This window comes from Panicum virgatum, chromosome 4N (assembly GCF_016808335.1).
Source record: "Panicum virgatum strain AP13 chromosome 4N, P.virgatum_v5, whole genome shotgun sequence".
Taxonomy (NCBI): domain Eukaryota; kingdom Viridiplantae; phylum Streptophyta; class Magnoliopsida; order Poales; family Poaceae; genus Panicum; species Panicum virgatum.
The window spans coordinates 11,815,291-11,843,062 of NC_053148.1; the positions used below are offsets into that span (position 1 = coordinate 11,815,291).

At 46.1% G+C, this 27,772-nt stretch overlaps 2 protein-coding genes across 2 annotated transcripts; one reads left to right on the forward strand and one right to left on the reverse strand.

Moving 5' to 3' along the window:
• Positions 1-12,647: 12,647 nt before the first annotated feature.
• Positions 12,648-13,705, reverse strand: LOC120668887 (glutathione S-transferase U10-like). The gene has a single exon (XM_039948686.1). It carries the CDS (start codon positions 13,617-13,619, stop codon positions 12,891-12,893), a length of 729 nt encoding a protein of 242 aa, XP_039804620.1. The 5' UTR covers positions 13,620-13,705; the 3' UTR covers positions 12,648-12,890.
• A 2,399-nt stretch (positions 13,706-16,104) lies between these two features.
• LOC120670204 (probable galacturonosyltransferase 9) lies at positions 16,105-19,200 on the forward strand. Its single transcript, XM_039950268.1, has 2 exons — positions 16,105-17,429; positions 18,560-19,200. The coding sequence occupies exons 1-2, from the start codon at positions 16,203-16,205 to the stop codon at positions 18,836-18,838; spliced, it is 1,506 nt and encodes a 501-aa protein (XP_039806202.1). The 5' UTR covers positions 16,105-16,202; the 3' UTR covers positions 18,839-19,200.
• Positions 19,201-27,772: the final 8,572 nt, after the last annotated feature.

The window sequence follows — 27,772 nt, forward strand, 5'->3', positions numbered from 1 at the left end:
CGTGAAGAGAAAAGATGAAAGAAACCCTCTGGTCTACTCTCTCGTGATCAAAGTATCTGAAGGACCAGACATGTGACCAGAGGGGGTGTGAATGAGAGCCAATAAAAAGGTCCTCAGTATCTATCACACGGACTCCTACAGGCTTCCCTTCATTGCGTCAACTTTCCATAAATATATTTGCAAAATTTGGGTCTATAAAATGGGGGCGTCAACTTTCCATAAATATATTTGTAAAATTTGGATCTACAGAATGGGTGCCATGACTCCTGGCTGCAGTCATCTTGTACTCATGAGCTTCCGATATGAGATCAGAGGGAAGAAAAAGAGGATTTCGCCATACCTTACTTGGATTTCGTCCTCCGCCACCGCGGGTGAATCAGGTCCAGAGTGAGGTCTCAGTTCTGTTCCCGATCGAGTTGACCAGCGCCGATGCACAGCATCAGCATGCCAACACCGGACCATCTGATCAGCTATCTACTAGTACGCTTTAGCCCCCCTGCACTGCACCGCACAGCGCAGGACCAGGAAATCTTCCCTCCACTGATGCATGCCGCCCCGGCGGACCCGGGCGGCCCGACCCGCGGTACACCTGCCTGCCCCATGCATCGCCACCCATGTCCCCCGCCCAGGCAATGCGCCGCGACGTCACGGGGGCACGCGCGCGCGCCAAGCAGTAGGTGCCCCTCCCCTGAACCCTCGCTGTCGATCGCGTCCCCACGCCGACGCCGCACGGTCAATCACGCACGCACGCACGAGCGGATCGGACGAGCCGGCCGGCCGGCTGGCAGCGCGTCATCACCGACGTCACCGTACCGGTCACATCGCCGGCCGGCGACGAACGAACCGATCGTTCCATGCCTGGTGCCTCCGTCCGGCTTGGGTCTAGATATGATCGTGCAAGCGACGCTGGAGATTCGTGCCGCGCGGCTTGCTTACTTTCAGATCAGTTCACATCACACACCCCACTAGGGCACAGCGAAAAACATGCGCCATGTACAGGTAGAGGCCAAGCTAAGACGACCGTGAAACCTGATGACCACACATAGCTGCACATTATATTTCCAAAAAGTATGAGAAGGAAAAAAAAGGATGGGTTGATGGGCGTGCACGCTCATGACGATCAAAGTAGGGATGTAAACAGATTGAATACGTAGCTATCAGATAGTTATTTTCCTTCTCGGATTCGGATCATATACCGATAGTATTAAATTTGTTGGATAAGACATAAATGGATATCAACATTATAAAAAAAAACAAACTTAAGTATTCAGACTCGGATACGATCGGATATTAACCTCTCTAAATTAAATGAATCCAAACTCGAATACGGACGGTTATTATCTGTACCATTTACACCACAATCGAAGGTCATGCCTGTACATCAAAGACTAACGAACCAATGCAACCGCAGACCAGGTCTACTGAGTACTAACTGACCTCTATGGCTCTATCAGATTTCGTCGGAGTCGCCCTCGGATCATTTCAGGTCAGTGCCTGCAGCAGCTGCTGCTGCTAGGGCAAAGGGCGCCGCCACCACCACCACGTGGGCCTCCGGCTCCGGGCCACATGTGACCTCAGCATCAACCGCCAACAGCGGCCGCGATAACGAGAGGGTCCGGTCGTGTATGGCAAAGGGTAGGGGTAGGGCGTATGAAAGCAGTGTCCACATTGTTTTTGTTTTTCTTTTGACCTGGCAATGTGATGTCCATTAGCTTGTAGTCAAGTATACTTTGGAATAATCAGCAGTGCTCCTGAATCCTGATCCTGATCTCCCATCCTCATCGTAGTGCTTGTTGTACGTGTGGTTACAGTCGTGCTTGGGGAATGGTGTGGCAAAGCTATGATGTGTACAAAGAATGCGTTCTTGATCAACCACGTATGTGTTTCCTTTACCATTTTCCGGGGTGTTTGATGAGCCTTTGAGGGTACCTGGCTAACCTGCCCCGGCCCTGTGCGGTCAGAATAGGTGACGTTTCCACACTCGCAACAAATCTGTCGCAAAAGGAAGAATTGAAGTGTGCACCGGCGGTTTGTAAACGTGTGTGTCATTTTGACTGTAGGCAGATCTTATAACAATACATAGCTCGAGCTCAATCTTGTTAAGGCTATGTTTGGATACATATGGATTTATTCCGATCGGAAATGATGAGAGATAATAAGAGATCTGAAATTATTTAGGGTCGGAAACTAATTGCAACAAAATAAACTACAATAAGAGACCCCATTTTATTTCTCTTTGTTGTGTCGGCTAGTTTTATTTTATAGAATTCAAATTTATGCAAAAGATGGTGAACAATTGTCTTGTGTTGATGGAATTCACATCTCTGTCCTGCGCCGGCAGTTATGGGAGGCTCCACCTTTTCTAGTTTTCTGGGTGGCATTATTGTGGAAACTCGTTGCTTGCGTGCAGCCAACGATATAGATCGACTGCTGTTCGTCCTTCAGAGCTCGTACAAGATCATATTTTATTTAAACGGGTTTAAATGGGACCCATGATGCTCTCTCTCAAGTGACCGATTTATGCTAGCCTGCAATCTGGGTCTGAGAAGACACCAGGCCAGTCTCGTGCCACCAAACCAAGTTGAGCTATTTATCTGTCCCACCGCAGCAATTGAATACGCCATAGCTTCCTAGTCCAAATCTTGCCTTGCTGGCTGTCCCGTCCTGTGAAATATGTCAGCTGAATAACCTGTCTCCATTGCCTTCATGCATGACTAATTGACAGCTCACAAGTGACCATTTCTGTACGTTGAATTGCGCTGCATCTGAAATATTGTGGTGATGCCTACTAGTTCAGACCTGTAACTGAAACAGTAAGAGAGGATATGAAAACAACGTATACATGACATTTTTGGAATATGCCGTAGACAATGGTACTGGATCATGCTTGCTGGTCTTTCTTTGTCATCGTCTCACTATTTCAGTATGGAATGCTAGGCCGGCCGGTTTGGCCGGTTGGGCATTGCCGCCTGCCCCTTTGCCTCTGCTTACTCATGGAACGAAGGTATCAACCTACCACCACAAAGTGTCCTATTGTCCTCCCCAGTACACCTCGCCCACGAAAGATACTGATTTTTCCCATCCAAATAAAATTAAAAAAGATATATATCCACACATGTTGAGAACCTGTCTTAGCGCATAAGGCTGGGAAGAGCTAGCGGATCAGGGTTCAAATTCTAGTTTCTCACGTTTATTCAGATGGGATATTTGGGTTCTCCAACAGGGTTCCTATTTAGATGACTAAACTCATATTTTAGTCATTTTGCTCAAATTTCCATCTCCAGCAGGGCTCCTATTTGGGTGACTAAAATGAGAGGGTGAATAAATTCCCTCTTCCACCCTCTCAATTTGGTCACCCTCTACTTAGGCTACCAAAAGTAGGGTTCATCATTTTTTAGTCTATTTAGTCGGTGCTGCTGGAGTAGAGACTATATTTTAGATGACTAAACTTAGAAAGTATGTGACTAAAATAAATTTTAGTCACTCAAATTTAGTCACTCCACTGGAGCTGCTCTTAATACCTCTCCGTAGCCCACATCATTTATATCCACGAATGTCCTCGTCGGCCGTTCGGCCGGCGCCACCCCCACGAGCGCCGGCCGCTAGCTAGTCCCGGTGAAAGGTACAGGCCACCACGGCACAGGAAGCAGCCGTTGGCCACACATCCCATTTTCTTCTCACCGTCAGTCTGACGCTGAACCAAAGCAAGCAAGCACTGTCCCAGAAACACATGGGGAACGTAGCTTTCACACAAGTAAGGCTGCACATGATCGGCGGCGACGACGACGATCCGTCGTCGAGCATCACATATACACCCGCCGCCCGCCGGACAACTGAGGTGACATGTGCCCGGCGCACCGAACCCCGCTGCTAATGCGTGTAGCGATCAGAGGACGGTAGCGTTGGAAATTCGGGGGTCTCGAGCTCCATTATTCAGGTGTGAGGTGTGCATCTGCACGACGAGGGAGGTGCAGGGGTAGAGGCAGATCACTGGCCCCCGATACACACCATTTTAGCATGCTCTGTGCTTCCTGAAATCGCCCTTAGTGCTCCTGGCATACCCTACCCAGGCCACCATTGTTCACGAAACTGTCAATGAACAGTCGATCAGTCAGTCACTGATAGAGAGGTCAGTCGGGCAAGTCGCTCAAGATTGTCGATTGGACCCCATACGTCAATGAGACGACGACTCCGTCATCCTAGCAAAGTTGCTTTGGTCCTAAGCTTTCCGACGAACGTCCACAATGATTGACGGAAGGATCGCAGCAGGCTCAGTGATCAAGCTCAAAGCTTATATCCTTTTATTACTATTTTATTCCCAAAAGGAATGCAAGCTTAGGTCTCGGGTCATACTAAATTGGATTCGCATAATGCTTGTTTACTCAGAAAAGCGCCTTTGTGAGGTGTTATCGCAAGCTTTTAGTGAGACGAAGTGGGTGTTTTTGCTGACAGGAACCAGTGATAGAGCTTGGAAGAAGGTGGTGTCTGGAATCTTTGGAATTTCCATCGGGGGTCGGCGTACGGGGAGGGTGCTGGCGAGTGCGGTGGATCGAAAAGCAGGGGGCGCGCGGTGCCCTCGCGTCATTTTCTTCCACCTCGCCAGTGACCTCCGGAGACGAAGGGGTTCATCGCCCTCGGATAGAAATGTGGCCGAGCTGAACTCGTGCAAGGTAACTGTCACTCTGCCGGAGGGCAGGGAGAACCAAGTTAGAAAGGAGTTGGCAGGCCGGGTGCGATGATTCTGCACGATCTGAGAGCGAGGCTAGCTAGGTGTTGGGCTAGCCGCTAGTGCGTCGAGCTTTCGTGCGTGATTGGTGTTAAAAAGCTTGGGGGAGTCTAGGCCTCATGTTTGCTTCACCGAGAGATATGGAGGAGGCCATGCCACTGCCAGCCTCTCCTTTTTGCAATCTTGTCTTGCTCACGGCTCTTGGAAAAAATAGCATTTCAGCGAAATATTCCTGCAGCTTTTTGGAAGAACCATGGAATAATGTGGGTACGGGACTCCACTTTCTAGGGATTATTAGGTAGTTGTTTTGTGTTTTTTTATATATACGATGCTAAAAAAAACTTTGCTGGTAAAGTTTTGGCTGTGCAGTGTAGAATGAAACGGCGTTGGCCTTGTTTGGCCATTCTACAAAACAGCGCGCACGTTTTTCGAAAAGAAAATCTCACGTGCATGAAATAATAAACGAAGTCTATTTGTAAAAAATTTTTAGAAATGGGTGTAACTTTTCGCGATGAATCTAATGACGGTAATTAATTGATGATTGTTACAGTGATGCTACAGTACCATCCTCTAATCGCGCAGTCAAAGGCCTTATTAGATTCTTCAGCGTCACTAGCGCGGGGGTTCTGGAGTTGGTTTTGTAAACTGATTTTGTTTGACACCGTAATTAGCGGTCAAAATGTTACTATTCTTTAGCATGCTAATATCTTAGCGCGAATCAAAAGAAGGCCATTCTTTGGTCGCCACCAGACACCTGGATTGGGACACTGAAATCGAACAGCACTTGGCGGTCCCTGAAAAAAAAATATCGTAGACGTGTGTAGTGAGCTAGACTGCACGTCGGCACACACGTGTGAGCGACTGAAGCGTACGTGTAGTGTGAATAGAATGTTCATGTGCGTGGCCTGGCTTTGTACTTGGAGTACTCTCTGAAGCTTTTCCAGCAAAACTATAAAGCCGTATCCACCGAGATCAAGAAGGATGTGTACACTAGCACTACTACAAAACAGGCCTTTGTTCCTGGCCATTTGTCCCGGCAGCCTTTGGGCCCGGGACAATAGGTGGCTTTTGTCCCGGGTCCAACGGCTAGCCGGGCCAGCGGGGGGACGGGGGCCTTTTGTCCCGGTTGGAGACACCAACCGGGACAAAATGGGAGACTTTTGTCCCGGTTGGTGGTTCCAACCGGGACAAAAGGCCCGCGTAGCCTTTTGTCCCGGTTGGAACCACCAACCGGGACAAAAGTCCCCCCTTTTGTCCCGGTTCGTGCCTCCAACCGGGACAAAAGGCCTTCCCTTATCCCCTTCCCTCTCCCCCCGCCCGAGCCATTCAGCTCACTTGTTTTCTCTGTTCTTGGCTCGGGATAGAGGAGTTCTTGCTCATTTCTTCACCACATTTGTGAAGATCTTTGATTCCCCGTCCATCCATCTGCTCTAAAGGTTTGGGGCTTGTTTTTCTCTTCTTCCTTGGCTTGTATAGCTCATTTCATACTTTAGAAATAGAGAAAATGTGTAGCTAGCTCATTTCTTGGACATTATTTTGCTAGCTAGATTGCATATATATGTAGGCGTAATTTTCTTTTAGATTTAGATGAGTATATGGATAGTAGAAATTTTTAGAATGAGTGTAGATACTTCATGTGATGTACTTGTATATATGACCATATTGTGGATAGTTGATTTTTTTATTCGTGAATGAATTAATGAAATGAGTATATTATAGAATTTTTTGTATTATGAATGGATTATTTTGACACTCTAGTGATGTATTTAATCAGGCTCACATTGAAACCATCTAGAAGCTAAAAAAATCTTTATTTCGAAACAAGTATACGTCGTTAATCTCCATCCAACGGTGATGGCACTACCTTTCAGGGATACACGATGCGCTATAAGGACGTCGCAAATCGGTTGGTCGCATCACCACCACGGGCAGCAAATTCCGCCTAGATACACAAGAGTTGGCGTGGAGCAGGTGTGCCAGGGTTGGGAGACGCTCGAGCTTGATATTCCTGGAGGCGATGGGGAGAGGACACTAGCAGAAGCCATTCATGGCTACATCCTATGGGATAAGCGCTACATTGTCCTAAAGTCGGATGATCAAACACCAAGACCGGCATCTCAGCATGCCTCTCCAAGACCGGCATCTCCGCAAAACTCCCCAAGGGCAGCACTGTCTCGGCAAGGTTCACCGGCACATTCTCCATCACCATCATCTCATGCGCCGATGAACACTCAAGCGTCACCGTCGCCTCCATGGTCACCCCCTCCGCCGCCGGCAAAGAAGCAGAAACGGCCGCCGGCAAAGAAGGTAGCTGCACCGGCTAGGGAGCCTCCAAAGAAGAAGGAAAAGAAGAAGAAAACCAAGGAGGCTCCTATTAAACCCTGGGACATGAGCCTTGAAGAATGCGATCGGATAACTCAAGAAAGAGTTAAAGAGCACTTCAAGCCGAAGCCGAAGCCGGAGCCCGAGAAAGTGATAAATCCGATAGATTTGAAATTTTTTAAGGGAATGTGCGAAGCAAATAAGAGAAAATTCATTCCGAGAGACCCCCCTTCAGACTACGAACGCACAATTATCAAAACTACTGAGAAAAAGAAGAGACAATCAAAGTCGTCGTCGTCCGACGTTCCACAGCTCGGAGCCCAAAAGAAACAATCAATAGAGCCTCTCGTAGTGGGACAGACGACGCAAGAACAAGACTTTGTTACATTTCTGAAAGAATCAAACCTGACGGCCGCTCAGATTGCAGGGGGAGAAGATATTCCAAAGGCCGATGTGGTCGTCAAATGGACGTTTGAGATCGGCAAAACTCTTGTACCCCCCGAAGTAGTGTCTGTGCTTCCAACGCAAATGTATAAGCTGCACCAGCACTACATGCGTGCGATGGCCGATTGCATCTTCATGCAGGGCGCAAAGATTAAAGATGATGATTTCTTACGGGGGGAGGCCATTCTATGGATAAACTGGGAAGAAATTTACCAACTATTCCATCAGGAGGCCCTCGACATCTCTATGGTCGCCTTGTGGGTTCTGTAAGTATTTTACTCTCCTTACGTATTGTTTTGCATGATCTCAACATACTGATCTCTTGATTTATTCGGTATCATGTAGAATGGAGATACATACTTGCAGAAGAAAGGGATACTCTCACCTCGGCTTCATCGACCCAATTACTTGTAATTGGAGGCTTCTACGCGACAATACCGATGAGATATTCCAAATGTTGTTCAAGTACATAAGCGTTTATCACAACAAGCAAATGATATTGTTTCCTTACAACTTTGCGTGAGTGATTCCTTCCGTCTAACTCTTTCTATTCTGTAATCGAATTGTTTAAACCTTAACTACCAAGAACTGCCTCCGTATAATCTTGCAGTGAACACTGGATCCTAATTGTCATAATTCCCGAGAAGAGCCTACTCGTGGTTATGGACTCATTGAGGAGACCTCCAGAACAATACGAAAATCTTCTTAACATGATGAAAAAGTAAATCTACCACTACTCCGTCGGTGACTGATAATTTGAATCACTTTGTTACTTGACTATAATTGTTCTAATCATGCACAGGGTTTGGAAAGAATTCGCTAAAAATCATCCAGGCAAATTTGACAAGGAATTGAAGATCAAGACAGATTTTCCGGTACGCGCTTGGATGATTCGTTGCACGATTCATTAGTTTTATTATATATTCATGTAAATACCTGATAATTTCTTCTCTCTTAAAGTGTATGAGGCAGAAACCAGGCACTGTATTGTGCGCATACTATGTATGCGAGAACATCCATGGTCTGGTAGGTCCTCCAAAGGGCTGGACAGATTGGGAGGAGGAAGTAAGTAAAAAAACTTGTTAATATTTGAACTCGTATTTTAATTAGTCGAAATTAATTATCCCCTTTTTCCATAGGTCGGGGAGATGCGCGATAAACTCATACCGGAGGAAAAGGTTATGGCGATTCAAGAACAATTCTCCGGATTTATTGTTGAGCAAGTCCTCGATCCAAAAGGCGAATTCTACTATGATGGAATATCTAATATTGACAATCACAGTAAATATGACAATATACGCGTATATATGTAATTAAGAACGAATATAACTATGTAAATATATATGTGTGTCTATGTATTAAATTTCTATTTATGAGTATGTATGTATGTATTAAATTTCCAAAAGGCAAATTCTACTATGTAATTAAGAACGAATATACCTATGCAAATATGATGGAGTATGTATGTATTATATATATAAGCACTCCAATAATATATATGTGTATATATATATATTTATATAATATTGGTCCTAGACATTTTCATATGTAAAGGAATTCACATGTATAGATATGTGTATACATATATATATATAAGTGAATTAATTTATATATGAAAACTATCTAGGACAAATATTATATAAGTAACTATATATATATGTATATATTAGTGGAGATCATACACACTGAATTCCAATACATAAGTTTAATTGAAATGCAAAAGTATAATTGAAATAGAAAAAGAATCGAGAAAAGAAAAACATGAAAAAAAAAAGAGACCTTTTGTCCCGGTTGGTAACACCAACCGGGACAAAAGGGTGCGCCAGCCACGTGGGCGCTGGCTGCACCTTTTGTCCCGGTTGGTGTTACCAACCGGGACAAAAGGTCCTCTTTTGTCCCGGTTGCCACAACCGGGACAAAAGGGCACCCCCTTTTGTCCCGGACAGGCGTTCCCGGTTGGGAAACCGGGACAACAGCGGTTTCCCAACCGGGACAAATCAACGTTTTTGTAGTAGTGTAGCTCTACATCGGACCACGTACATATAGACAACCTTTTACATGATAATGCATCTTTGTTTTTTTAAGGGTCAACTAGAGGGGAGAGAAACCCCTACCTGAATATATTGATTTTTTTACGGTCAATATATTGATTGGGCTACATTCAAGCCAAAAGCTTACAACATTGATCTTCAGCGGATTTGGAGAAAAAAAATCCCAGCAGAGGGTGATAAGAGTACTACATGGGACCAAGCGTTTGGCACCGGGACTCGGCGACTAATGCATCTACATGTTTAGGTGTATAGTAAAGTCTATGAATCCAGAAAAACCAAAGCGACTAATAATTCGGAATGGAGGGAGTAGTATATTTTTCACAAAACTATAATTATATTGGTAATACAATAAAGTAGGAAACTAGGAATACAAATTTGGAGCATAAGTACGTTAAAATATTATATCGATTTAAGAATTTAGCTAGCTGTCAGACATCAAGTCCGGTGGCAAAAAAAACTAAAATATGTAGTTTATTTGCAAAATATGAAAAACACGCTAAATATGTAGGGGTTTTCAGCTAAATTTTTTATATATTTAGTTCGCGTGATACGTCAAATTCTATAGTTGCCGTATGTTTTCAAATTTACACATACTGTTTGTCCAACCACTTTGCTTCAACAAATTACATGGCTTTGGGCGGAGTCTTCTCTCCAAGTCATATCTTTGTGATGAGTAGAGCACAAGGTGCATGCAGGATGCAGTTGATGAAAGGCCAAAAGGGTTAACAGACTTTGACAGTAGGTCGGTAAGCAGCCTAGTGGTGGCTAGCTTGACTCAACTATTTGTAGGATGGTAACAGTCCACAAATCCATCTTTTTTCCCCGTCACGAAAGCAACGGAACTTTAGATAAAGCGACCACACATGAACAAAATGCATCGCCGGCCGGGAAAGATCAGTACAGTGCATGATTCCATCATCTTTACGCTGAGACCAAGCCGATCGCAAGCAAACCATTGTCTTGAAAGCTGAACCAAGCAATGGATTCACCAAATCACAACGAAAGCTCCGGAAACCACCGCCCTCGTTCACGTCAGAATGACTGCCGTCTCATTCTGAAGTTACATGTTGCCCCTTGCACGATGTCGACGAGCATGTTTCTGCTGCCACTTGCACACGCACTTCAGTACTGTTCGCCTGTAAGGCGATTTGGTCCGCTGCAGAACGTTTGGGCCAATTATGGGCCAAATACAAACCTAAGGAGTAAAGACACAACAACTTGGCTCAAGGCAGCCTTGACAATCATCTTTTGCTTGGCAACAAAGGTATCTTTCTTAATAACCTGACGAATCTCAACATTTTTTTTCTTTTGCTTTTCGGACGTACACCAGGTTTTGGCCCGAATTTGTTGTTAGCATTGATCATTGGCCCATGGATGCAACAGGAAGCCGTCGCAGGCCCTTGGTCACCTAGTATTTGAGCGGCCCAAATCTTCAAGCGTGCATATGTCCCGAATTTTGTTGTTAGCATTGATCATTGGCCCATGGAGGCATATGGACGCACTTCTGTAAATTTTGTTTTCTGTCAGCGGGCACCAACAATGGCGGTGATGGTAGCACTCACACGGTTGCTTCAAGCTCGATGGTGACGGATAAGCTCACTACCTGTACTTGTCTACCCAAACTTCCAGCCCGCATGGGTTAAAAAAAACGCATGGCCATTCAGATCAAGAGTACAAGACAAAAAACGAATGAAACCATGAAGGGAACAAATAGGATTGCCGGATAACAGGATTAATCACTCTCTGCGTGGACAATGGAGAGAGCAACTGAGCAAGAGCAAGCAAGGTGCAAGTGTCCTTGCTATTTTCAGAAGCCAGGTGTTAGAAATTTAGACAAATTTTGGCAAATTTAATCCAAATGTTACTAGTGATTCCATGATGTAAAATACTGACCTTGTCAACTACTACTGGGATGTGCAGTTGTGCAAGACCTTCAGCGTGCAGAGGGTTTAGGCGCAGCAAGTGAGCGCGCACGTGTGGCTCGCCAACTCCCTTTTCCAATTTCACCTACTCCCCCGTCTCAAAAAATAAGTCATCCTAGAAATTCGAGAACAAATTAGTAAGAAGGTAAAATGATCATGTTTGCCTCTATTTATTTTTCATATTTGACACAAATTGATTCTTACATGCATATGTACTTTCTAAATATGGTAAGGTGAATTTTTTGAATAAACTTTGAATTATATGATAACTTGTTTTTTTGGGCGGAGGAAGTAGAGTATACAAACAGTTCACCATATATGGCAATCTTAATAGAAATGTTATGAGCATTAAATTATTTGATATGGTTGAACAGAGAAAGGGGAGTGGCATATGATGGGTGAGGAGTGTTACGGTGCAGCTCGATTACCTAATTCAGGTCCTGTTTAGTTTCCACCCCATAAACCCCGTAAAGGCAAAAAAAAAACATCACATCGAATGTTTCGACACATGCATGGGGTACTAAATGAAGTCTATTTACAAAAAAAAATTTGCATGGATTGGCTGTAAATCGCGAGACGAATCTAATGAGCCTACTTAATCCATGATTTGCAACAGTGATGCTATAGTAACCATCCATTAATTATTGATTAATCATGAATTAATTAGCATCATTAGATTCGTCTCGCGATTTACAATCCATCTGTGTAAAAAGTTTTGTAAATAGACTTTATTTAGTACTTCAAATTAGTAAGATTTCATCGCAAAAAATTTGTACAAAACATCTAAACACGACCTCACAGTCTTGTTAACTGTGCGATTACACTCCCACTAAGAGCAAGTATAGTGACGGGCTGCAAGCGGCGGGATATTACATGGAGGAGAGAGAGTATGAGAGAGGAGAGCAGCCGATTCACGAGATGCCCGCTTTTTGCTGGCGAAATCCATTGCTGCATCTTGTTTACTAGTTTTTCTCCACTCAAATGATTCCACGTTGCACAGAGCAGTTAATGATGATGGGATCCACCACTTTGCTTGGGTGATGTGGCGCTTCTCGCCGCCAGCAGCCAGCGCAATTATAAGCTTTGCTCTAACAACACATAGTTTTATGACAGACTAGAAACTAGGTAACTGCGCTAGATGAGTTTCATGATGATGAAACTCTCATCATCCTATGAAACTTCATTATAACCCCATTAAAATTGGCCAGAGTTGATTAGAATTTACCTCAACAGTCAATATGGTATTAACCACCATTAACACCCTAGCATTTATTATTAGGGGACTTTAGTTTTTTATTAAAATATTGAATAAATGGGCCAAACCCACGGATGTTCCAACACCAGGCACACCCCAATCAAGCCCCCGAGGTCCGCAGAAGAACAGTCTACTGGCACGGGCAGAGATCAAGCATGGCACGCGACGCGTCACGCGGCCGCGGCGCGAGACCTCGCCTTCCTCTCGAGGAGCCGCGCGAGGAGGACCTCGTGCGGCACGGTGGTCCCGAACCCGGCGGCGAGCTCGTCGAACGCGGCGACGCTGGCGTGCACTCTCGGCGTCGCGCCGGGCTCCACGATCTCGACCCCGGAGACGGCGGACAGCACCCGGGTCCCCGCGGCGCAGGAGCCCAGGATGACGTCGAGCAGCCCGGGGCTCCGCCCGTGCACGAACGGGCCCTCCTCGCCGCCGCAGGGGAAGTCCTCCGCTATCCCGGCCTCCATCACGGCCACCCGCGCCTTCATCTCCCTCGCCAGCTCCGCCCGCTCCGCCGCGTCGTCCGCGAGCACCACCGCGCGCGACAGCGGCGACACCTCGTCGTGGAAGAAGCGCGCCCAGAACCTGGCCGCGGCGCGCGCGCGGGGCTCCCGCGGGAGCAGCGCCGGCGGGTGCCCGCGGCCCTCGGGCCACGCCTCGTCGGCGTACTCGATGATGACGAGCGACTCCGCGAGCGGCCGGCCGTCGACGACGAGGACGGGCACCTTGCCGTGGACGGGGTTCAGGCGCAGCAGAGCCTCGCTCTTGTTGTCCAGGTCCTCCTCCACGTACTCGTACAGCACGCCCTTGAGCGCCAGCGCGTTCCGGGCCATGGCGGCGTGGGCGCTGCCCCAGGCGCCGTACAGCTTCACCTCCCTGGGTTCCATGGCCGATTCCGCCATTAGCGCTGTGCTGTGAGCTGCCGTGTGATGGTACGTGACAATATCTCTTATATATAAATGTGAGGCGCCTTCTGCTTAATCAGTGATCCATATACTAGTGCGTGCTAGCTAGCTTCTTGCGCTTCAAGATGAAGGATTTTGTTTTGTTTTTTATCTCGCGACATACGTGGCTGTGATTGGTCAAATTTGGCGGCTAATCTTGTTCTTGGTCGCCAAGTAGAGGATTATTAGTGGAAGACTGATAGCGCTGACGTCACAACTCAGAAGCAAATGGAACTGGTCCAGCTGAAACGAGAAACTAAAGTGTTCATTAACTTTTTCTGTTTGCGAAACAACTGTTGATTAACTTTGGCAGTGTCTAACTGTCTACGACTCACCTGGATGAAACAAAGACTCTTCTCAATCAAATTTTCATCCATGGAATCTAAAATGGATGTCTCAGATCCATCCACCCTCTTTCATCTTATCTCTTCAGCTTTCTTCTCCTCCTCTCCTCCCCCGCCTTCTTCTTCCTCTGGCTCCCTGTGCTTGCCACCCGCTCGTTGCCGCCCTTCCGGCGTAGCCCTAACCCGCCCGCGCCGGCCGTCCACCAGCCCCTCTCGCCGCCGCTTTCTGCTTCTCGCCGCCATAGCCCCGTCCCGGCACTGCCCAACCGCCGTCCACCACCACTCGTGCCGGTGACGTGCCACCACCGCCGGCCTCGCCGCCCCCGCAACCACCACCATCGTTGTGCTAGCCTGCCGCCGCCAGCCCTCCTTTTAAAGCCGGCAGTGAGCATCAGCCCCCTCCCAGCAACCTCAAACCATAATCTCACTGGTTTACTCGTCGGAGTTGAAGAAGGTATATATGAAGAAAAAGAAAATTTAAGTGAGAAAAGTCTCCAAATCAATTTATCTTACCCCTAAAGAAAAAGAGAACCTCGACCTTAGCATCACCATGGGCGGTGGATCGCTGTGCTTGTGCCTGTCTTTTCATAGATAATTTAAAGACCTTGGATACAAGCGGATGAATGAATAAACAATCTATAAATCGGAATGTTTGTGTTCCTCACCAGTCTCGACTCTCGACTCGGGTAGTCACCCCAGAGTTAACCAAACCGACCCCACCCTCCGGTAGCGGTTTACCGGGCCGGTTTGACCGGTAACCGGTGGAAACCGGTTGAATTCAAATTCAAATTCAAATAAATTCAAAAGCTCCCGTGCAACCGGTTCCGACCGGTTTACCGGCCGGTTTTACCGGTTTACCGGTCGGTTTGACCGGTTTGAATTCAAATCCAAATTCAAAAGATCCCGCGCAACCGGTTTATCGACCGGTTTGACCGGTTTACCGGCCGGTTTGACCGGTGGGGCTTAATGGGCCGGTCCATTTTTTTTCTTTTTCTTTTTTGATTTAACTTTAAATCCCCGCAAACTATACTAAATAAATGAATTTTTGAGAAAATTTGATACCATTAGATTCATCGCACCTTGAAGTATTTTTAGGAATTTTTGAGGAATTTTTCATTTTTTGAATTTAAATTTAAATTTTGAATTTTGGCCGGTTAGGTACCGGCCGAAACCAGAACCGGTCCGGACCGGTTTGACCGGTAACCGGTCAAACTGAAAAACCGGTTTGGTGAACCGTGGTCACCCCAACTGGCAGGAGTGGGTCCCGTCCGGGAAATCTTCTCGCGAAACCGATCACTTCCGTACTTATGTAAACCTTTCGAGACAGGTGAAAGCCCCAGGGAACCCACCTGTCAGTGACACGCAGCCCCTCCTTTTGGTATGCAAACACAGCTCCCATTCCTTCACCCGTAGTTAATTACCATCAGTCCATGTCCATTACTGGCTTGACTGTACACGTCACAACAACCCCCATCACTAAAAGTCACTGATGGTGGGCCCAAATCCATGACTAATCGTTGATAAACATGACCCAATTTAGTAGTAGCAACATATCTTGTGGAAACCACAACTTCGTGAAAACTCGTGCAAATTACGGCAAAAAAATTATCTAAATTTACCAAAAAAATCACACATGTAGATGATATGACGATACACAACCTTGTAAAATATATTGTCCAAACTCGACTTCATTTGTGAGATATGAAAATAACAATTTTCAAACCACAAAGCTGTCCAAATGATTTGTTAGAAATTTGTTATTTTCATATCTGACAAACGAAGTCGAGTTTGGACAAGATATTTTATAAAATTATGTATCATCATATCATCTACATGTGTGATTTTTTTGGTAAATTTGGACGACATTTTTATCGTGATTTGCATGAGTTTTCACGAAGACTGCGATTTATACCCGATATATTCCCTTACTAGTAAGCCCCAAGCTACAACTCCAAGTCCCAACAAACTACTACGGGTGCGCAAGGAGACTTGCTAATTAAGATAAAAAAAGACTTGCTAATTCACCGCCAAATCTAACCACACCGACATCGTGATACCCACTGACTGAGTGGACCTACTGGATCCCCGGGGCCCATCGGCCTCTTTCCGCCTCGCCATCAGCTCAGATCCGCGATGCGCTTCCCCTCACTCCACTCCCCCACCCCGCTCCCAGTCGGCGTCGGCCGCTCCACCCCCGATGGCCGGCGGCCGCGCGTTCCGGCCGTCCGCGCCGCGCCGCGCGGCCTTCGCGGCGCTGCTCACGCTCCTCCTCCTCGCGGCCCTCTCCTTCCTCCTCTCCTCCGCGCCCGCCTCCTCGGCCCGCTCCTCGCCCCCGCCGTCCGCGCGCCTCGCCGCCGTCCGCCGCCACGCGGCCGACCACGCGGCGGTCCTGGCCGCGTACGCCGCGCACGCGCGGAAGCTCAAGGAGGCGTCCGCGGCGCAGTCGCTGTCGTTCTCGTCTCTCTCCTCCGACCTCTCCGCGCTCTCCGCCCGCCTCGCCTCCCACCTCTCCTCCTCCCTCCCCGAGGACGCGCTCAGGCCCCTCGAGAAGGAGGCCCGCGAGCGCATCAAGTTCGCGCGCGCCCTCGCCGCCGACGCCAAGGAGCGATTCGACACCCAGTCCAAGATCCAGAAGCTCTCCGACACAGTCTTCGCCGTCGGCGAGCAGCTCGCGCGCGCGCGCCGCGGGGGGCGTATGTCCTCCCGCATTGCCGCGAGATCCACCCCCAAGTCGCTCCACTGCCTCGCCATGCGCCTCCTCGAGGCCCGCCTCACCAACCCGTCCGCTTTCGCCGACGACCCCGAGCCGTCCCCCGAGTTCGACGACCCCGCGCTGTACCACTACGCCGTCTTCTCCGACAATGTGCTCGCCGTCTCCGTCGTGGTGGCCTCTGTCGCGCGCGCCGCGGCCGACCCCTCGCGTCACGTCTTTCACGTGGTCACCGCGCCCATGTACCTGCCTGCATTCCGCGTCTGGTTTTCGCGCCGCCCGCCGCCGCTCGGTGTGCACGTCCAGCTCCTTGCCTACTCCGACTTCCCGTTCCTCAACACCACCAACTCGCCGGTGATCAGGCAGATCGAGGGCGCTAACAGGGATGTCGCGTTGCTGGATTACCTGAGGTTCTACCTCCCAGATATGTTCCCTGCACTGCGGAGGGTAGTGCTTTTGGAGGACGATGTGGTGGTGCAGAAGGATTTGGCAGCGCTTTGGCAGGTTGACTTGGATGGGAAGGTGAATGGTGCCGTGGAGATGTGCTTTGGCGGATTCAGGAGGTATAGAAAGTATCTCAACTTCACCCAGCCCATTGTGCAGGATCGGTTCAATCCCGGTGCCTGTGCATGGGCATACGGGGTGAATGTGTTTGATCTTGAGGCATGGCGGCGGGCTGGCTGCACAGAACTGTTCCATCAGTACATGGAAATGGTGAGCTGCTCTGATCTCTGTTATAACTTATGAGTAGCATTGTGGTACATTGGGATTGTTAAGTGGCTGGCTGCATCTGTAGTGTGGATCATGTGTGTTTCAACTTTACTTTTCCCACTAGCTTGATGTGGATCCTGTTTAAGTTTGTGTTCCTAAATGTCAATAGTCATGTGTCAGATTTAAGTATATGATATTTTTCAGCCCGTAACATGGTGTTGGGTGAACTATATTGTAAAGAAGAAATTAGTGTCTCCTTGCTAATCTTTCCAGTAACTCATGTTATTCATGGCTGCATACTGATGGTTGGATGATCAAGCACTTGTGTAGGATAAGAATTGTAAATATTTATCAACTTGATTGGCCAAACAATTGTACGGTGCTTTCTTATGCACTCAAATACTCAGCTCAATGTGCTAATGTTTAACAAACCAACAATTACCTTAAAGCATATCTTAACTAGGTTTGCTTTGATGATTAAAATGTTTTCTCTTCTTTTGAGTTTAAATAGGTTCCAGTGATTGTTCTCAAATTTATTTTATATAAATTCTTATTGAGGGTTGTTTTTATAGTGTAATGATGTTTTGCTATCCTCTTAGTTCAATTTGGCTGCAGATGACTTCTAATTATTGGGGTTCAAATGTGACTAGGGTCACCAAATTGAGCATGTGGTGTTTCCCATTTCTTTGTAACAGGAATTATGCACTTTTTCCTTGTTTATGAGAATATGTAAACCATGCCTCGTCAATTTTTTAGTTTTCTTATCTTTTCTGGGTACAGCTAAACCATAGTATATAAATTTTTCATACTCCCTCTTTTTGTTGAGAATATCTTAAACCCTACCATACCATGTCAGGTTTTAGTATATAGTGGGTTGGTGCACCTCATGGTCTCGACACTTTCCTGGAAGAGTTCCCAAGTAAGAATAGGGTTGATGCACCCTACTGATGCTTTGCTCTGAAACCTAAGGTTTTTTACTTCATATTCTAACTAACAATATGTTCTGTGTTGGCCTCTGCTTTTTAATCCCTGTATGTAGTTATGCAAATGGTGCCCATAGTTGCCCCTTCTTATCAGAGTAAAACATTTCTATTTTGCACTACATGACCGATACTTGTATATTCTTGTGGCAGAATGAGGATGGCGAGCTGTGGGATCCAACATCTGTTCTAACAGCCGGATTGATGTCATTCTATGGCAATACCAAGCCATTGGATAAGTCATGGCATGTAATGGGTCTTGGCTATAATCCAAGCATCAGCCCTGAGGCAATCCGAAATGCTGCAGTGATACACTTCGATGGGAACATGAAGCCCTGGCTTGATGTCGCTTTGAACCAATACAAGGCCCTGTGGACAAAATATGTCGACACTGAAATGGAATTCCTAACCCTATGCAACTTTGGTCTATGAAGGGGTTCAATAGATTATCTGAGAATAAGGATGCCACTGATTCACATTATTTTTTCGGAGGCAAAAGAGGCAAAGAGCTTTGACAGCACACACAAGTGGTACCTATATTATCTCGAGCGAAGTTGCTCCTGTAGGGAAGTTCCTATCTTTGTGCTGGGTGACAATGTTATTGTAGATTATGTAGCTTATTTGTGATAGTATATGTCTGTCCAGCTAAAATGTACTGGATTATTGTGGCATAGAGAGTGAGTAATCCATTGGGAGGAAATTGTAGATGGATATTCCTTTATTATCAAATAACGAGCATATCTGCAATTGTATTTATAAGGAAAAACAAAAGGCTACTTGGTTCAAGATTGGCATTTTATTTTCCTGGACTTCCTATTTTTTGGTGCACTAACCACTTAGAATGTTATTTTAGAATACCACTAGCTACTAAGATGCAAGCAACACCCCCCCCCCCCCCCCCCCCCCCCACACACACACGACAGTGAATGGATGTCTAACATTGACGTGATTTGAAAGAGTTCATCTATACATGACAGGTGAACGATTGATTATTCATCATCTTTGCTTTCTCGAACGAAACTTTTCTTTTTAAACACCTAGAAGGTTTGATTGTTTGTCACAAATAGCTTTTTTAGTAAATTGCCCCCACTGTAAAATAAAATGTATGTGCTAGCAAAATGTGCAAACGGATACACAAATTTGTTAAAATACAATCACATGTATTCTATGTAGCTGTATTTTGGCGGAGCTACAGCTTCCCACCGGGGTCAGCCAACCCCAACAAATTTTGGAAAAAAAAAGAAATAGAAACCACTGTTCATAATTGCTAATAATGCTTGATGACCCTATCATTTGATAGATATGATCTCGGTGAAATGTTAACATGGCTCCGCCCCTGGTGGTAAGCGATGTGGACGGTTTTATGCACGTAACCCCATATCATTATTCTATAGTTGGTCAGGAGGCCCGAGGCCCGTGGGTCGGCCCACGGCCTGGCTTTTTTGGCGTGAAAGAGGCACGGCCCGGCACGAAGTTAATCAGGTCCGGCACGAGTCTTGTCCTGTGCCTAGGCCGATACCTTGGCACATGGGCCGATCCGACCCGGCACAATTTTAGCGCGAAATAACTGCCAACATCCTAAATTCTCATATTCAACCAACGTATAGATACTTATTTTCCACTCCAAACCCTAACTCCAATCTCCCAATCCACCTCCAGATGCGGCCGGCGGGCGACCCTTCTTCGGTTCTCCCTTCCCCGCGCGGGTGGCGCTGCTAGTGTCTATCCGCCATGGCACCTCCACACGCGGCGGCAAGGCCGGCATCATTCCGCCTCCTTTCCCCACGGCGCGACGGCTCACGGCTGCCTCCCCTCCCACACGGCAGTGCGATGGTCTTTCCCGCTGGCCTTGCTCGCACGGCGGAGTGGCGCCTCCTCCCCTCCTAATGACGCAGCCGAACCCGCTCTCCTCCTCGCGCGTCAGCGTCGGCCTGCACCTCCTTCCCTCTCCCGCGACGCCGCATCTAATCAGTGTTGGCTCTCTTCCCTTCCCCACATTGTGGCGCAACCGGTGGCCGACCCTCCCTTCTGTACCATCAAACCTGGGGATGACGTGTAGGCAAGGGCATTGGGGATGGCGATGCGGCTGATGGGCCTTTGTGGGATAAACGGGCTGATGGGATGGCACGACATGGCTAGGGTACACCGGTGCTGTGCTTGAGCCGGCACCTCAGCCCATGGGTGGGCACAGCACAACCCATTTAGCAATCATGCTTTAACGGGCCCATTCTGGGCCATGCCGGGCTGCCTGTTTGGCCATCTATACGTTATTATCTCTTTCTCATGAAAATGTTAACTATATGTGCAACATCCGTATTAAAAGAAAATGCTCATGCAGGGCTGTCCAGATTTATTTTTATTAGGGGAAATAGGAGAATCCAATTAAATACAAATTAAACTATTTATATGTCAGTGGCAATGATAATTAGTTCATTATAATAGGTTCTCGTCACTAGTAGTTCGAAGGAAATTTGAACATAAATTTTAAAAAAGTTGCTAAAAACTTGTACACAACTGGCAATTTGGAAAGGAAAATCCCTATCTATAGCGGGTAGAACCATCCTCATTGGATCCAGTTTGTCTAATACCTTTATCTATCATATGTCTATGTACCTCCTTCCTAAAACTACAACTGATAAACTTGACAAACAGAGGAGAATCTTTTTCTGGCAAGGGGGTGGGCAGAAAAAGAAGTGCCACCTTCTGAGATGGGAAATTATCAATAAAAGTAAGAAACATGGTGGCTTGGGCATAAACAAACATTCAGAAAATGAATATTAGCCTTTTATGTAAATGGTGGTGTAAATTGGAAAGGGAAGAAGGTATCTAGCAGCAGATAGTCAAGAAGAAATACATGCATAGAGACATGGTGGGGTCTGTGAAGCACATACTTGATGACTCCCCAATATGGTGTGGCTTACTTAAAGTAAAACATATCTACCTAAAGGGAAGGTCAATTAAAGTTAATGATGGAAGAAACACATCCTTTGGGGTCTGATACCTGGCTGAAAGACAAACCTTTGTACACTCTCTTTCCTGATCTTTATGATATGTGCATTGATAAAAAACATCTCTGTTTATTACTTCTTGGTCCGCTAAGGTCAGTTAAATTTGAAAAGATGGCTCTCCCCTCTACTATTTGATCAATGGATGGGTGTGATTGATACAGTGTATCAACACACCTTTGATGATAGTAAAGATACCCCTGTTTGGAGATGGAATAAAACTAATATTTTCTCCACAAAATCTGTCTATGAGTTTCTAACTAGGGAAAATCCAAGGAAACACTTTAGACATATTTGGAAAGCAAAAATTCCATACAAGATCAAAATTTTCATGTGGCTGGTGGAGAATAATGCTATTATCACTAAAGACAACTTAATTCGCAGACATTGGATTGGAGTTCCAGCTTGCTACTTTTGCCATGAAGATGAAACAATTGATCATCTGTTCTTTTAGTGTTCAATTGCTAAGATCACATTGGGGGTCCTTGGGTTCTGCTTTGGAACTAATGTCATTCCTCGAAACATTCAACAATACAAAACTTGGATTGCCAAGTGGCTTCTTGGAGGGGAATCAGTTTATGCTAGTGGATGTGCAGCTGTCTGTTGGGCAATTTGGAAATGCAGAAATAGAGTGTGTTTTGATGGAAAAAATCTAAGAAACCCGATCGAGATTATAATACATGTTTGCTCTTTTCTAACATACTGGGCAGGCCTATACATCAAGCTGATGTAGGAGAAGATACTGTAAGTCGTACATGATCTTCTGGCGTCTGCACATAAGGTCTTGGCAGGACAATCAGCAGCTCCATCCACTAGAAGGCTTCTTCCTCCTCCCCAAGATGATGATCAGGAAATGGAAGAGGAAAATTGAAGTTAAAAGTGACGTGAAGGATGTGCTGAGCTCTTCAACTGTGTTGTGGTTTTCTTGTAATCTATCTGAACTACTTTTGTAATGTTGTCGAGTGTTGTGACCTAGGAATCCTGGGTCAGCGTTGTTGTGTGATCTAGACTGAAGCAGACTAGATTGTTTGCCCCCCTTTTTTTCTTCCCTGGCTCCTTTCTAGTCTTCTTCCTAGAACCTTGTTCTATGCTACCATGTACTCTTGCTATTTCTGTTGTTGAAATGGAAATGGGGTGGAGCCTCGGGTCAAAAAAAAAGAAGCTTGTTCGAGGGTTGCTCTCATCGATGGCTTAGAGGAAAAGAGGAAAGATTAGGGAAGGAGGTGGACTGGCAGAGCAAACAGGCATTGAGGCTGAAAGCATCTAGGCCGATGGATGCACATGGTAAGTATTGGTGATTAATGACAACCGTATGTGGCTAACATATGTTTTGAAGGAAATAACAATTATTGGTTATGTCACTTATGAAATATGAAAGGAGACCTCTCAATTCGCATGTTTATGCGTACTAAGGACTTACACATGAAGATTAAGGACCTATCTAGGATCAAGTGTCACAAGAAGATGAAGGACACTTGATTTAATTCAGGATTTATAGTTTTTAGTCATTGACCGTACTATTAAGGGGGGTTCTTGAATTAGTAGCTTGGCCTTGAAAACATGCACACTTGCTCAAGCTCAGTTCTGGACATCCAAAAAAAATCAAAGGAAACACTTGGAAGAAGAAAAAATCAAAGAAGAAATTAACTCCTAGTCACTGTCACAAGCCCAAGAAGAAAACATTACACCAGTTAAACATGTATTATAATACATGTAACGCCAATAAAATATAACAGGTCAGTGCATTGGTTTGTTCAAAGCACGATCAACATAATAGCACCGGTTAAACCGACATTGTACACAAAAGATGTCGGTGCATTGAACAATGGATTCCCTAGTACTTCTTAGGCCTCAAGAAAAATCTCTTAAGCACCGGTTTAATCGACGGCAATAATGCAAATATCGGTGCATCCGTACTACTATTGTCCATAGAGCATGTTTTTGATGCAGCGGGATTATCTTCAGGACTGGTTAAACCGACACACCGTCGGTTCAACCGTCAATTAAATGACCTCAGCAAACTCTCTCTACCAGAGTCCAACGGCTACTATTGAGGTGTGGTGAGAATGGTTGAACCAATACCCAAGATCGGTTTAACCTACACTACATACTTTTTCTGTAGAGTGGTAGGTAACAGCTATGGTGGACTTCCTAGCCTATATAAGGAGATCCCCCCTCCCCCTGGTCATTTATGATGCCTTTGACACCCTGAATACCTAAGACCACCCTTATGATACCTTTAACACTCTGAATACCTAAGGCCACCCCAGAGCTGTAGAGAGAGTGCTTGAGCCATGGGAAGAAGACCTTGAGTTTGAGGATTGATTCAAACAAGAACAAATCATCAATTTGAGAGTAGCAAGCTTGAGCTTAGGGCCAGCTTAGTGAAGGTCAAGTGAAGGCTTTGGAGCTTGTTACTCTTGATGTTTAACGGCACCTAGACGGTCATGATGATCTAGGGGCTCTTAATGAGATCTTAGAGTTTGTGGGAGCCCTGAGAAGAAGAAGTTTGTACGTGGTTTGAAGCTCGCCGCTCGGAGATGGAGAAGGAGCATTCTTAGTGAAGATTTGCTTCTTTGTGAGGCAAGGGAGCTTAACTTTTAGCGGGTGCTCTAGTGTGGACTAAGGGAGCGTCAACTCCTCAATACCACGGGAAAAAATCTGGTTGTCTCGTGTCTATTGCACTTACATTTAAACTTTTTTAATTCCACTTTTAAAGATTTTTTTTTCTTGCTTGCTTGCTTGTTTGTTGATTACGACATGTGCATGATAGTGTGAGCTCTTGACTAGGTGTGTTCTCAACTAGAAAAAATGATTATGCTAGTATGGTTACCGATCTAGAATCTAACAATTTGTTAGTGTGCTTTAGTTGCTTAGCTTTGAATTCATAGATTGGGCAACACTAGTGGTAGGATAAGGACTCGTTAGCAATTGAAAAAGTCCTGATTCAACCCCTCCCCCTTCTTGGGCCACCATCCTTATAGAGGCTTAGCAAGGAATGCGCCGCTAGCTATGGACGGTGGGGAGACAATCTATAGGAGAGGAACGTAATGGTGTAGGATCTAGGATACCGACTAGAGGGGGTGTGAATATGCGGTTTTAACAAAAATCACAAACACTAGAAAATTTAATTAGTGACACAAGAAAGCTCCAATATCTAACAAGGCCTATCACTAGTGAGAGCTTGCAACCTAGGGTGACAAGAAGCAATTCAATTTCTAGGAATGTAAAAAGCTCAAAGTAAATTGCAGAAATGAAATTGAGCAAAGAAATAATCGAGCTTGACACAAGAAATTTTTCCCGTGGTGTCGATGACTTGTCGGTTACCTCTAATCCACATTGAGGTGGGTTCAAAGTTTCAACCGCTCCTCTATCAAGAATCCTCTTGATCTTGAGCTGGCTTGAATCAATGAAACTCTCTAAACCTCGATTCCACTAGAGTTGCTCTTCACCACTCCGACGAGGTGAGCACAAGGACCTCTCACAACCAAACCGGGGCTGCTCCACAATCTTCTTGAGATGGCTTAATGGTTTACCTTCACCAAGCAATCTAGGGAGCTACAACTCCTAAGAGTAACAAGTTGATGGCGCTTGCTTGAAGACTCCCTAGTGTGAAAGGCCCTTGTTTGGTTTTGGTAATTGAGTGACAACTTAGGTGGACTAATAAGTGTTTATGTTGAGATTCACAGGAGATTAGTCCACACAAAGACACTAGTATGAGCAACATGTGCCATGGAGGAGAAATAGCTAAGGGTTGATGCTATGCTCATATAGTGTGATCGAGAAGCTCATTGCATATGAGACATGATATGGAGTTATGTGACCAAAGTGGAGAAGATCAAGACAAGGCTTGGCTTGATGGACCGGTTGCAATGGAGAAGGACAAGTCAAGGCTTTGAAGCGAGGGACCGCGAGGCGGTGAAGCTTGGGCAAGATTTGGCGCCGATGGACCGAGGCAACGGTGAAGAGCGAGCAAGGTCAAGATCGATGGACCAAAGAGGTCATGTGATGATATGGAGTGGATCATATCATTCAACAAAGATCAAGCCAAGTGTTGACTCATGATGATGATCAAAAGGCTTGATGGAGTTTGGTGCTTGTGTGGCATCAATATTTGGGAAGATGAAATGGAAAGCGCAAGACAAAGGTATGAATTGTAGGGCATTTCATTTCACCGGTCAAAGGTTGTGTAGAGAAGTGCATGACCGGATTTAGGATAGATGGCCGTACTATCAAGAGGGGCAAACTTGTTTGCATATCGGTCATCTAGTGCCACTTGAGCGATCTAACATTGCGATGTTGCTAGCATCGAGTGGCGTGGTGAGTTCAAGTGAAAATCCTTTGAAAACGTTTGTGAAATGCTAACACACATGCACATGGTGTTGTTCACGTAGTGGTGTTGACACATTTGCAAAGGAGAAAGAGTTGGAGTTGTTGTTTATCAACGTGGGGAAGCAAGAAAGGCTTTTCGGTGTTCTTCGGAGATTAGGTTGGCTCTTGAAGTGAAATACTGCTTTGATCTATTGTGTTTTGGATCAAATATTTAGTTGGGTTGTGTAGCCCCCTGAATAAGCTTTCCATAGAGTCCAAGATCACCAAATTTGGACATTGGAGCTAAGAGTTATGGCCGTTTTACCGAGGCACATTTCTGCTGGAAATAGACTTGCAGACGGTCCGCTCCTTGGGGGTGGACGGTCCGTCGTTATCTCGGATGAGCTCGAACAGAACCGTTTTTGGCTCTGTTGATGGTCCAAAATGAAATGCGGACCGTCCGGTCCATGGGGGCGGACGGTCCGCCTTTAAAAGCTGAAACGGGCGCAGAAACTTGGTAGTTCTGTCTTGGGTGTCCAAATTGTACTGCGGACGGTCCGGCCCTTGGGGGCGGACGGTCCGCCTCCTACTGAAAATTCTGGGACAGAAACACTGCAGTTTCTGTGTGTGCTGACCTTTTAAACGGCGGACGGTCTGCCCCTGGGGAGCGGACAGTCCGCCGGTCACTTCCAGATTTAGTCAGAGACGTTTGCAAATCGGTTGGTTCGAAGTTTTGAACCGCGGACGGTCCACCCCAGGGATGCGGACAGTCCGCCCGGGGCTCTAACGGTCGACTCTGACACACAATCATTGCAGTTCTAGCCGTTGGTTTTGAATGGCGGACGGTCCGGTCTCTGTGAGGCGGACAGTCCGCGAAAACTCTGTTTTCACGGGATTTGAGTGTAACGGCTAGTTTGGGGCCTCCCTCTATAAATAGAGGGTGTGGCCGGCTATTTGAGGTTGCTGAGCACCTTGGGGACTTGGTGTCCATGGGTGAGAGTGCTTGAGAGCTCTCTACTCACTCTAACTTGATAGTAATCATCCGATCGAGTGAGAGAGCGATTCTAGTGCGATTGCTTTGAGAGATTGCATCGAGTGGCACTAGGTGATCGTATTGCAAGCCGGTGTGCTTGTTACTCTTGGAGGTTGCCACCTCCTAGACGGCTTGGTGGCAAGAGGCTCCGTTGAAGCCCACAAGAAGATTGTGCGGTGCTCCGGAGAAGAGATTGTGAGGGGTATTGTGTTCATCCCGCGGGAGCCGCGAAGAGCAACTCTAGTTGAGCGAGACGTGAAGAGCAACAAGTGGTTTGCATTCTCCAAATCACAAGCCTTGTATTTACATTCATCTATATCTTGTGCTTGTGTAGTTGCTCTCTAGTGATTAGTTAGCTTGTGTAGCTTGCTAATTATCTTCTTACTTGTGTAGCTAGAAGTAGAGATCCTAGTGTAACTAGTTAGCTTGTGTATCTTAATTAGTTGCCCTTGCTTAGATTGTGTAGCTAAGCAAGTTGAGCTCTTGGATTTGGATTTTGTATCCTTGTCCTTGAGCATCTAGTGAGCTTAGGTTTGGCTTTGTACTTTTGCTCATTAGAATTGTGTAGGAGCTCCCCCGGTTTGTGAAGTACTAATACTTAGGCTTGTATGACTTGGCATTAGAATTGTTAGTAGAGCTCTTACTAGCTTGGCACTCCATTTGCTTTGTGTAGGACCTTTTTGGAGGTGCCTTAGAGTCATAGTTAGAGGGGTGAAGTCTTGGCTAAGCGAATAGTTTCAATTCCGCATAAGTTTCGGTTAGCCGGCGCAATTAGTTTTAGAAAGGACTATTCACCCCCCTCTAGTCCGCCATCTCGACCCTACAAGTGGTATCAAAGCCAGGTTTCTCATTTGTGGTCCTTACCGACCCGAGAGGATGGCGACTTATGGGCTAGATGTTGAGTGTCCACATATTTTTGATGGCACACACTTTGCACGGTGGAAAAATTGGATGATATGCAATTTTAAATTTATTTGCCCTCAAATGTGGTGGATGGTGGATGTAGGTTTTTCTCAT